This window comes from Eutrema salsugineum, unplaced genomic scaffold, assembly GCF_000478725.1.
Source record: "Eutrema salsugineum unplaced genomic scaffold, Eutsalg1_0 scaffold_11, whole genome shotgun sequence".
In the NCBI taxonomy this organism is placed as follows: domain Eukaryota; kingdom Viridiplantae; phylum Streptophyta; class Magnoliopsida; order Brassicales; family Brassicaceae; genus Eutrema; species Eutrema salsugineum.
Window position 1 is genome coordinate 1,507,364 of NW_006256901.1, and position 12,786 is coordinate 1,520,149.

Genomic DNA, 12,786 nt, shown 5'->3' on the forward strand with positions numbered 1-12,786 from the left:
TTTCTTCCTCATGTGTCTATTTTTCCGTAGCGTTCTATTGTTTAGTAGGGAAGACAAGGAAACAAATGTTGCAGCAATATACAATATATAATGAAACATGACAGAAGAGGGAGACAATTACAAATGAAAGATTCACCAAATGATTGAAAGTTTAGTCAGAAAAACAAAAAAAAAAAGATTAATATCAGAATGTTTGACCACTTGTCTTCTTTTTTGTAAATCTTCTTACCAACGTTGTCCTCTGTTTTATTGTCTCCTCAATGATTTGGTTTGTAACTCAACTGAAAAATTGACAATACTCTGCACTTGGCTGCTCAGTGTTAAAACAGAACATAAAAGAAACTATTAGACAATCTTTATTCAGATAATATGTTTGATTTACCGCTAACCGGTGGGAGTAAATTGTCAAAGCAAATATAATTTGCTTGATCTCTCAATGCAAGATCTAAAACCAATCATGGCATTCAAAATTGCTTACAAGAAACAGTTTACATGACACTAAAGGCAAGAATCACACACTTTAGAGATGTCAGCTCACAAAAATATTACCAACATATATAGTTAAAAAAACTATTGTCACTAATGATTGATGAATGCTTGTTCCCTTAAGGATTAACTGTTCAGCATCAAATTCATTCCTTTGAGCAATTCCAAAGAACACAGGATATTCTTCGATAAAGCTCAAGCTAGCAAATCTCACTTAGACAGTCTTCCGATTTTTTTTCAGCCATTTCAAGGTGGTTTCAAGTGTACAATAAGCAGAAGCATCTCTCAAACTCTTGCTATTAACTGCATAATCAAAAACTTCATAAGCCTCCACGACCTTTCCACTTCTAACCAGAGCCTTCACAAGCGTGGCATAAGCAGCAGTCTCAAGCTTTACACCGCCCGATTTCATCAACACATATAACTCAATCCCTCACTCGAACAGATCTCTTCTGATACTCTGGCTGATTATCTCGTACCGGTGTGCCTAACTGTCAAAGCAAATATTATTTGCTTGATCTGTCAAGCAACAATCGCAGGCAAGATCAATAACCAATCATGGCATTCACAATAGCTCGTCAGAACAGAGTACATGACACTAAAGGCAAAAAACAACAGCAAGATATTTCGCTGAATGTAATCAATACTTCTAGTAAAGGAACCCTTTTAGATATCTCATGTCACATGAATATTACCAACAAAGTTAAACCACCTAGTGTCAAAAAATATCTGCTGGTTTAATAAGGATTAACTGTTCATTTTCACATAACGTATAAAATTCGTCCCTTTGGAGCAATGCAAACTTCAAAAAGAGACAGGACTTGCGAAAAGATGAAACTCGACAAGTTTCAACCTAGAGAATACCGCTTAGACAGCCAATCCTTGTTCCTTCGCCTTTTTCAGCCATTTCAAGGTAGCTTCAAGTGTAGTGTATGCAGAGACATCTGTCAAACTCTTGCTATCAACTGCATAATCAAAAACTTCATAAGCCTCGGCGACCTTTCCACTTCTTACCAGACCCCTCACGAGCGTGGCATAAGCAGAACTCTCAAGCTTTACGCCGTTAGATTTCATCAACCCATATAACTCAATCCCTTTGTCCATCAACCTTGCCTTGCACAATCCATAAAGCAAAGTATTATAAGTGCAAGCATTTGGAGCACACCCTCTTGCTTCCATCTCTTCCAACAAACTCAACGCACCTAAACTTGCGCCTTTTCTACACATTCCATTCATCAGCGACGTGTAAGTGACAGCATCTGGCTCATAACCCGCTTCAACCATGGTTTGCAAATACTTCCTAGCTTCCTCAACTCTCCCGGATTTCGACAATCCAAATATCAAAGTGTTGTAAGTAATACGATCCGGCTCAACACCTTCTTCCTTCATCTTCTTATAGACAATAATCGCCTCACTCCCTTTGCTCAGTGTGCAAAAACCTTTCATAATGGTGTTATAGAGGAAGCAATCAGGCTTAAACCCAGCATCACCTAAGGCACTAACTAATCTCATTGCTTCCCTCAGATTCTTGGAATTGCAGACATTATCAATCAAGATAGTGTAGCTAACAAGGTCTGGCTTCACCTCAAAAGTCTCCTTCATCTCATCGATGAATTCATAAACAACATCCAAAGATCCGCACTTGCACAAATGCTTAAGAAGAAAGTTATAAGTATATGTATCTGGAGGCGAGTGATTCTTCGAGAGCTCCTTGATCAAATCCATGGCTTCACTGATCCGACCCGATTCGCAAAGAGACCGGACAGCGATATCGGTTGTTACCTGATTAGGCGCAACACCATTGTTCACCATGAGGTTTAGAACTAGATGAACATTCGAAAGAGACGAATCAGGAGCTCTGCAAGCGTGTGAGAGCAATATGTGGAAAGTAGAATGCTCCGGCGAGAAACCAGGCTGAGATTTCAGGATGTGTAGAAACAATTTCACCGTATCGTCGACGGCGGCGATCGAGGCGTAGGATTGGAGAACGGAGTTGTGAAACTTGAGATCGAGAGGGATTCTCGAAGTGGCGGCGATCGAATTAAAGAGGGATTTGGCATCAGATAGATCGGGGGTCTTGAAAGGATTCCTCAAGGGCTCGCGAGAGACTTGATCAGTATGATGGGAGATTTTGACGGATTCTCTCCTGGCGATTCGGTTGCGAGGATCCCGCGGCGGCGCTAAAGGACATGAAGTGGGTTTCTTTACCAAATGCGTTGACGTCATAGAGCGAAACGACGACGGAATTTTCCCCATTTTTCTCTTCGCCGATCGCCGGAATGTTTTAGGGTTTTAGCAGAGGTTTTGCGTCTCGGTATCAAATGGGAGAGAGAAGGCGAGAATCGTAGTCGCGCTCACACAGTCACACTCGCGCTCCACTGCGTATGTGAGCATTGGGCCTATTGGGCCTTTGAACAATATATCGACTCAAAAATATCTTTTTATATATAAAACTTGGCCAATTTTCTCCAGCTGCTTATTATGAGAGAGCGCCACTTGTCCATTAAAAATTTTAATGAAATAAATAATTAATTACATTTAAAGAAAAATATTTATTAATCACATTTAAAAAAAACCATTAAAACACATTAATAAATATTAATATGTATATGAACAAAATTATTTAAATAAATAAAATTTAAATTTATTTTAAATATATTAAAACTTAAAAATATTATATAATACAGGATTTTTTAAATCCACCATTCTATTTCCTTTTTCCAAGTGATTTAAACTACATTTTCAAACTAAAAATATAATTAAATTTTAATGTAAAGGAAAAAAAATAATGAGACTGAATAAGTTAAAAAGTTTTAAATAATCCTATATAAAACTCTTACTAATAAAATTATAAGACTAAATATTCAATAAACTATTATAAAAATAAAAATTATTAAAAAGTAATAGTAAAAACAAAGAGTAGATACATCAAAATGTCATACAAAGTTTTTTAAAAAAAAAAATAAAAATGGAATCAATAAAATATATATAACCAAAAAAACTCAAAATGATATTTTTCTATGAGATATGACGTTTTTATACATGAATTTAAATAGTAGATCTTTAGTCTCTTATTACCGTAGGAGAAAAATCGGATTATTTGGCACAACTCATGTCAAAGAGATTACAAATAGTGTATCATCTAGAAGAAATCGAAGAAAATATAAATATTTTAAACGAAAAATGATGGTAAAAATATAATTCAAAACAAATTCTAAAAATGTATTTATTTAAAATATAAATTAAAACAAGATCCGCGCATTCTCTCCTAGTTATCTACAATATCAAACCCGTTTCAAAACAAAATGGCTGCAACTGGACATCGATCATAAATACATTAATTTTTTTTAAATTTATTATAATCACATTTAATCCATCATAAAAGTAGTATGTGACCATCCTTAACCGATTCGGTATGTTCAATTTAAAAAAAAATAACTCCTTTTATTTAAGTTCATTTTGCAAAATTATCTGTCCGAACATTTAGACTTCTCTGAATATAAGATAAAGTGAACTCTAAGAAGTTCTCGCGAAGGATACGGAAGGATTCCAACTCTGTCATAAAAGACGGCCAATCTTTTGGAGATTCAGACATGCTCACAAGGTCCAAACAAATCGGTCTGAAAATGCACCGAAATCATCTGTCATTCTCTCATGCATGACATAGCCCATAGGAAGCAATCTATCTTGGCGTGAAGAGCCGAGAGGCTTCTCGGGAAGAAACCCGGAAGAGACGGAAAGTCCGATAACGCCCAGTGTTGTAAGGCCGGGGGACATAAAAACAGTAGATGGTTTATAGACTCCTTAGAATCCCCACAGCAAGGACAACATTTGTTAGAGCCCATATGTCGGTAGGTGAGGTTCTGGCATGCAGCAACGCACCTTGATAAAGATTGCCACATAAAGTGTTTCATCTTTTCAGGTGTACGGACTTTCCAAAACATGTCTTTGAAGGACCGTGATACTCGGTTCCCTCATCGCTCTAGCTTTCCATTGTAGCTTTGTCCTTCTAATCAGATCATATCCCGATTTAACCGAATAAAATCCCGATTTGGAATGATTCTATGCATATCCATCTAAGGTACGAGTACGACTGGGTCTCAACACCAAGGATGAGATAGACATCCTCAGGTTGGAAAAGTTCTCTAAGTAGGTGAGCGTCCCATTGTTTCTTATCTTGCCGGATGAAAGAGTATACCAATAATCCCGGATCCCGGAATCTGATCTGCGGGGCGGCTCTTGGTGGCCGAGCATTAAGATCCAGAATCCACGGTTCGCTCCAAACTCTCGTGTTAAGAGCCAATCCAATCGTCTTCCTCAAGTCCATCTTTAGGAGTGGTTTTGCGGCCATAATACTTCGCCACCCATAAAATGATGAATAGACGTTCCGGTCCTCTAAAGGATCAGATTGTCGATAATATCTGCATCTCTGAATCCGAGCCAAGAGAGATGAGGGGTACTGAATAAGTCTGCATAGCTGCTTAGCTAGAAGGGCTAAGCTAAAGTCTTTTAAATCTCTAAATCCAAGTCCTCCCATATCCTGGGGAATGCAAATTTTATCGCAGGCAATCCAATGTATCATGCTGCTGTTCTGCTTTGAGCTCCACAAAAAATTGGCAATGGCACTCTGCAGTTTGTCAGTCACTCCTTGGAGTAATAAAAAGCATGACATGACATACATAGGAACGGCCTGTGCAACCTATTTTATTTGAATTTCTTTTCCACCTTTGGCAAGAAGTCTTGCAGACCAATTATTGACTCAGTTACTCAAGCGGTCATGGACGTAAGAGAATACTTTTTTCTTTGATCCACAAATTTGTTCTGGAAGACCCAGATACATACCCATGCCGCCCTCCGATGATATTCCGACGGCATTCTTGATACCTTGTTTTAAATACGGGTCCACTATATTCCCAAACATAATGGATGATTTGCCCAGGTTAAGTTGTTTTCCCAAGGCTGATCCATATGTAGTAATAATCTTGAAAACCTCGGCTCCCTGTTGGATATCTGCTCTACAGAAGAAGAGACTATCATCAGCAAAAAGAAGGTGTGAAACCGGTGGACTCGCTTGAGCTACTTTCAGCCCAGAAATACATTTTTCCTCCTCTGCTCCATTGAGTAGTGAGATAAGAGCCTCAGTGCACAAAAAAAAAAAAAGGTAGAGAGCGGATCTCCTTGCCGCAATCCTCTCGATGTAATGATTTTTCCCTTCGGTTTGCCATTTATAAGGACTTGGTATGAGACCGAGGAAATGCAGAACATCAAGGGTCTGACCCATCTCTCAAAGAATCCTAGCTTGATCATAAGGGATTCAAGGAAACTACATTCTACCCGATCATATGCTTTACTCATGTCTGTCTTGATGGCCATGAAATTTTCTCTACAAACGGAGTTGGTGCGGAGGTTATGAAAATTTTCTTGTGTCAACAAAATGTTATCTGTAATAAGACACGTAGCCATGAAGGCCGACTGAGTTTCAGAAATCAGGTTTGGTAAAGTCTTTTTGAGACGTTTACACAACAGTTTGGAGATGATCAGGTAACTCACGTTACACAGGCTGATCGACTGAAATTCCGCCATTGCTCTAGGTTTTGCTTTTTTTTTTGGGATTAGAAAAATATAAGTCTTATTTAATCTAGGTTCAAAAGATCCCGATACAAAGATGTCTTTCACCAGTTTTACTGTGTCTTGGTGGATATAGGGCCAAAATTTTTGATAGAATTAACTCGTCATTATATCAGGCCTGGGGCTTTGTCCGGATTAATATCGAACAAAGCTTCTCCTACTTCTCCCCGATAGATCCTTCAGAAGAAGTTGGTTTGAGTTATCTGAGACTTTCTCGGGTAATGAACCGGAGTGAATCTTCCGGGGCTGAGGGTTGAGACGAGGAGAAGAGATCTTGAAAGTACTGTGAGGCCACCCTTTCAATTCCTTTTGGATTTTCTACCAAGTGTCTGTTACTATCTGTAAGGGAGACAGTGCAGTTTTGGGCTCTCCTTTGATTAGTGAGGCCATGGAAGAATATTGTATTTTTATCCCTGTATTTATGCCATTTTTCTCGACTTATCTATTGCCAAAAAATTTCTTCTTCTCGAAGTGTGGCATAGAGCTTCCTCCTGATCTCTTCTGTCTCTTCTAGCGTGGTATTGTCGTCATCTTGGGCTATGTCCATTTGATTCTTTAATTCTTTAATCATCTTTTTAGAGTTAGTCGGAAGAGATTTCTTCCAAACAGAGATGTTTTTCCGACATTGAACTATTTTTTGATGAAATTCTCAACGTGAGATTTCATCAAAAGTGCCCCTCCCAGCAACGACTTTCTCTTTAAAACCTGGCTTTCCGATCCATTTTTTATCAATCGAAAAAAAAATTTCCTTTTTTTGTTGTCCATCTTTATCATAGTTAGGACGGGACGATGATCTGATCCCCAAAGTTTCATGTATTCCACAGAAGTGTGGGAAAATTTAGATAGCCATTCTTCATTTCCAAGGACTATATCTAGGCAGCATTTTACTTTACCTGACCGTCTTCTTCCCACCCAAGAGAAAGAATTACCCTTGTATGGAAAATCAAGCATTCTACAATTATCTATCATAGTCTGGAATAGAATAAAAGAAAGTTCAGACCTCCTCTGGCCCCCTCGCTTCTCGTGATTTCCGGTTATTTTATTAAAGTCTTCTATCATAAACCAGGCTTCTTTTCTGGTTAATCTCATCCTTGTCAGGTGTTCCCAAACCTTATCTTGGTTTTTTACGACCGGAATACCATAGACGAAAGTCATAAATTTTTTATGTCTGTCTAGACTTGTTTCAGCATCAATCAAATGCTCATCAGAATAGATAATAGAGACTGTAGGTTCATCCATATTAAAAAAGACCTGAACCGCCGCTTCGACCTCTCGGTTCAACGGTACAGACATGGTCATAGCCAAAATACATTTGCATATCTTGCATAAGTATCCGATTGTTCTTAGTTTCCGATAAAAATAAAAAACGAGGCAAAAAAACAATGAAGGAGTTCTTCAAGGTAATCCTTCGTCAGGTCGGCTCCCACGCCTTGACAGTTCCAACCAATCACATTCATTTGGGGTGGTTCGCTGGTTTCTGGGTTCCACCCAAACCAGAAGAAGATGGGCCTTTTGGCTTTTGGCCCTTTGGAGGCTTTTCACCTTTGGGCCTCTCATTTTTTTCATCAGATGGGTTTGGGCCTGAGTTAGATGCCTTTCCTTTACCCTAATTTTTTGGAGAGATCCGGCCCATGGCAAAGCTCCTTTTTTCAGCGACACACCAATATTAGCCGGCGACTTTGGGATCTTGTGTATCTTCCCAAAGACCAACTTTTGCGTCAACCACGCTTGGTTTCTGGATGAAATCCGACTTCGGGGGGCTTCTCCACCATGAGGCTCTTTGTTTCGAGGAGTCATTTTGATCATGCAGTCCCAAGCCCGAATCCACCACCTCTTTTACCTCTTGCCCTTGATCATCTCCGAGCAGATCATCACACTTCAATAATTCTTCCAATTCTCCATCATCGTATAAGTCAGCATCATCCATCCATTCATCATCCTCTATTATTTTTTTCGACAGTATTCGATGACACCACAAAATCGGGATCTGCTTGAGTTTCTTCTTTCATAAGCTTATCTTCAGTGATTTGGAGATTCCTGTGGAATTCAGTCTCCACGACATCGAAAGCCTCAGGCAGAGTTCAAGTTACGATAGGAAGGGAGCGATCTTCTTCCATTGGATCTGATGTGTCATTCTCTTCTTCTTCTAGAGTTTGCTCATACCAGCTTTTAGTCGAAAGAGGTTGGGATGGGATGTAGCTAGCGATTTGACTTTGGTTCTGGGTCAAAGTTAAATCAGGTACATTTTCTCCTGGGATGACAAGATCAAAGGAAATGGACTTTTTTGCTGAGCTACCCGCTTCTGAAGACTCTCAAATCTCAGTATTTAGTCCACGATTCAGATTAGAAGATTTGCTGAGGAGATTAAGTTTGAATAGTCTGCTTCGAAGATGCTAGGGTGATGAAGTACCCTGTTTTGCGAATCGAATGATTGATTTGATTTAGCAGGGAGCTTTGCAACCGGTTTGTCACTGCATGAGTCCTTGAGAGGTATGGGGTCTTTCTCCTTATCCTTTTCGCCCTTTCTTTTGCTTGCCACAAACGACTCCTCGTATCTTCTTTTCTGAGACATTTTCAGTTTGAGAAAGAGGATCTTTGAAACGGGAATTTAGCTCCTCATCTGGATCGTATCGACGCTCATATCTACGGGGCTTCAGATTGGTAATCCTGGGTTTCTCAATGCGGTTCCAAACACTTTCTTTCCTTCTTCCATTAGCTCTTATAGTATTAGGACCACAAGTATCCCTTCTCTCTCTCTACACCTATGTTCTTTCATCCATAGACGATGATGGAGCTTTGCGGATCTCTTCAATCGGCTGAAAGACAGGAGCTCTTTCTCAAACAGGTATCGATATCTGTCCAGCTTGTCTATGAAGGTGGAGGATGTCATGATCTCTGATTTGGTCATCACGAAAAGCTTGTGCCTGATTTCTCTCAGCTTCCCTTTCAAGCATCTTCTTTCTTCTTTGATCTTCAGTAAGGAGGGGGCAGGTTCTCTCATCATGGGAAATATATTTGCAGGTGAGACACCATCTGTTAAGCCTCTCATACTTCATTTCCACCTTTACTACTTCCCCAGAATTTAGTCTAGATCTGGCAGTGAACTTTAGAGGTTCATCAGCATGATCGAGACTTGTACCCGAGCTGCTCTAGCATCTACAGCCTTCACCTCTCCCAATCTTTTACCGATAGCCCTAAAGTCTCCTCCATTCAAAAGTGTGTTGGGACACCCGAAATTCTGACCCAGAAGATCATGTTGCTCGGGAAAGTTTCTCCTACATGAGGGATCCAGCGCTCGAGAGAAAAAGACCATTTGTTAAAATGGCAAGGCCTTTTGTTGAGTACCTTCTGCAGATCTGCTTCAGAATCAAAGTCAAACTGAAATCTGGAGTTCCCCAGATCTATGCCATGAACCCTGCCTTCAACATCCCAGATATTTGGCCTAGGCATGAAGGCTATCAAAGCATTGGTACTCCTGATATCTTGGTTGAACATTCTTCCGACCAAACTTCTGTTGAATCTGGCGATAAGGTGAAAGTTATCAACATGAGGAAATCAATGATATCATCTTCATCTTCTTCCAGGTAGCTGTTCTTCCTTTGACTTCTCCTTTTTTGAAAACCGGTCCAGAAGGTATGTTAACGTCGAAGAGAAGTAAGACTTTTAAGAGACAAAGTTCAGTTAACACTTAGCACAGAGCTAGATGAGAAATAACACCAATCTTGATCTTTCTGGAAGCAAGGTTCTTTAGAGAGTAGTGACAGATGATTTTCCATTCGTGGCGGTCGAACGGTGATGCAACCTTGGACGGGAAGATATGAGCTCGGTTTGGAATTTCTTCCCAACAGGGAGAATCTTTAGTCTTGGTCAAAAACGAGCTGAGAGGGTCATGTGGTAAGAGCAAAATGGTCGAGACGGAAGTAGAAATCCACATTGGTAGGTCTGAGCTTTGTCTTGTAGAATAAACCAGGCTTAGCATTAAGCTAGAGTTCAGAGGAAGAGATTATGGAAGTAGCTTGCCGTGAGATAAGAGGTGTTGGACTTAAAGAAACCCAGCTTAGCACAGAGCTAGAAGGTTGAAAGAGGTCTGGATGGGAGTGAACAAAGAGCCAGTAACCAAGGGAGTACTCGTCAAAGAGGGTAAGAGCATTCTGGTGGGGAAAGCATGAGGAGGCATGGTGGTTTCTGGTGAAGCTTTGGGGACTTCAGGGAGGAGTTAGTTATTTTAGGTAAAAAGAAAGGGTTTTAATTTGTAAAAAGTAGATCTGAAACATTTTTGGGAATTTTTGGGTAATGTGTCTCGGAAAAACTTTTTCGGTCACCAAACCATTTGTTTATGACATCATATAGGTGTTGTGATGATGGTGAAAATACATCCATTAGATTCTAATTTCTAAACTAACATGTCAGAATGAATAAGAATTTAAATAAACAATTTTAAGTTATTCCCTTTATACCATTTTTTGAATGGATAAAAAACCAAAAATCTTTTGAAATTTTATCCCATTTCTTAAACATAAAAGAATAAGTGAAAATTATACTTATTTTATTAAATTGAGATAGTTTCTTATGTATTTTTTTGTTTTTTTTTATATAAATATGTATCATTTTGTTATCAAATTTTTTTAATAAAAATATTTATATCATTTGGAAATCTGTTGAAAATATTTTTGGTGGGAATAAGTGAATCTATCAAACGTTTTCCAGCAATTTTCATTTGGAGATTCGTCAGAAAAAAGTGACTACGTTTTCCGAGGAAAATTTCAGACCAATATTTGGTTCTTGAATATCTGTCGGGCATTTTGTCAATCTGTTGAGGAATACATTTTTGATAGATTGCTATATCTGAGGAGATAGTCACGACAACCCAAATCAGTTCAGAATATCAATTTATGACAGTAACGAGTGTATGTAGTAGCGTATTTTCTTGATTTTATCCTCACTACAAAGGATAGCTTGTGTTGCATAAATGTTTTTATTTCATTCTTCCTTTGGTGTTGTTTATCTTCTCTTTTTAAATTGGCAACCCATCGAATAAAACAGATACACATAATCCGAAAATCTGTTTCAAAAAGTTCGTAATTTTTTTTTAACAAAAAACATGACGTGAACCTTCGTTGAAAACCCATTACTTGCCCCAAAAAGCCCTACTTTGTCCTCAAGGTTGTTGATATATAATATCACACTAAGGGGTAAAACAGTAATATTTGAATCAAAAGTCTCGTTTTATTAGAAGATAGTTCAGAAAAATACAACTTAAATTAAGGTCGTCGTAGTTTCGACGACCTCGTTAGCAAAAGGAGAACTTGAAATAAAATTGACGATCTCAAAGTTCTTCGAAGGTCTCTCTCTGCTCTTGATTTGCGGATGCCTCGAATGAATGAAGTCCTCCCCTATTTATACGAATTCTAAGGCGGTTCGAGAAAAACTTTCCTTTTCCTTCTCGATATGGGATTTAACATTTTTCTTCCTTGATATTTATGAGTTTGGCGAAATTCATGGACTTTTTAGCTCAGTTCGGATTGAGACCGGAGATAACTTGGTGGGAAAAAACTTTTGGCGTAATTTCCATCTTTAGATCGCTTTCTTGTATAGACTTCAACTAGTACAGGCTTTCTAACGAACCTCAATCCTTTATAAATACTCTTCTTCACTCTCATTTCTTCGTTTCTTCTCCATCACTTAAGGTATAAAGCTCTACCTTCTCTCTAGAATTTTCTCTCTCTACTTTTTTTTTAGTTCGTCTTTTTTTTTTATATATATTTTCTCCCTTATTCTCCGCAAAAACCTGCTCCTATAATTAAGTTCGGTCAACTCAACTATGTGAACCAAACTTTAGTTGAGTTCGGTTTAATTTGGGCGACCATCCTCCTTTTTTATTTCTTCACATCTCCTTAATTATGCCGCAACCACTTTTGACAATATCTCTTTTCCCCTTTCTTTTTTATTTCTAAAGTTGGGCTGAATTAATTCTCACTAAACCCATTAAACCCATTAAACTCCACCGACACCTTTTAATTATGCTGCACTTACTCATCATCCTTCTCCTCCTATATTCCTTCCTTCTTTCTTTAAAATAATTTCAGTCTTTTTATTTAATAATATCGACCTTCTTCTTCCTTTAACTAAATCGACCTTCTTCTCAAAACCAGATCTTCTTCTTCTTTCTTAGTGCCGTACCTTCTCCTTTTTTTTTAATAAAAAAAAAATCCAACCTGTATCTTTATAATGCCGACCTTCGCCACTCTTAAATAATGCTGAGCTTCTTCAATTATTGCAACTAGGGTTGAGTCCGCGCTTCGCATGGATTTTATTTTATATTTGTGTTTTTATATATTTTATATATTATTTTATAAAAAAACACATTGTTTTCTGTTAGTTATCATTATTAGTGTTTTTATATAACAACAAATTTCTCTTAATTATTGTTTTATTAACTTCTATTAATATTTCTATGTGTATATATATATATATATATATTTCTATTAACTTCTAGATTTATTTATAATTTACGTGTTGCACATAATTTTATTTTTTAAACAGTTAATTCATCATATTTGTCTTTTTATTTTTTAATAGACTCATTATTAATTTTTGTATATCATAGTTTGTAGTTTCGTTTTTGTTCTCCTTTCTGATTTTCAACATTTTTGTTCTTTTTATTTTTTTGAA

The 12,786-nt window shown here is 37.9% G+C and overlaps 1 protein-coding gene across 2 annotated transcripts; it reads right to left on the reverse strand.

The window, feature by feature from the left end:
• Positions 1-465: 465 nt before the first annotated feature.
• LOC18026256 (pentatricopeptide repeat-containing protein At2g17670) lies at positions 466-2,825 on the reverse strand. 2 transcript variants are annotated; one of them, XM_006409205.2, is made up of 2 exons: positions 1,351-2,825; positions 466-1,005 (listed from the first exon to the last, which is right to left on the reverse strand). In XM_006409205.2, exon 1 carries the CDS (start codon positions 2,740-2,742, stop codon positions 1,354-1,356), a length of 1,389 nt encoding a protein of 462 aa, XP_006409268.1. In that variant the 5' UTR covers positions 2,743-2,825; the 3' UTR covers positions 466-1,005; positions 1,351-1,353. The 2 variants fall into 2 exon arrangements, with proteins under 2 accessions (XP_006409268.1, XP_024016151.1); XM_024160383.1 differs by having other exon boundaries at positions 1,340-2,825.
• Between the last annotated feature and the right edge of the window lie 9,961 nt (positions 2,826-12,786).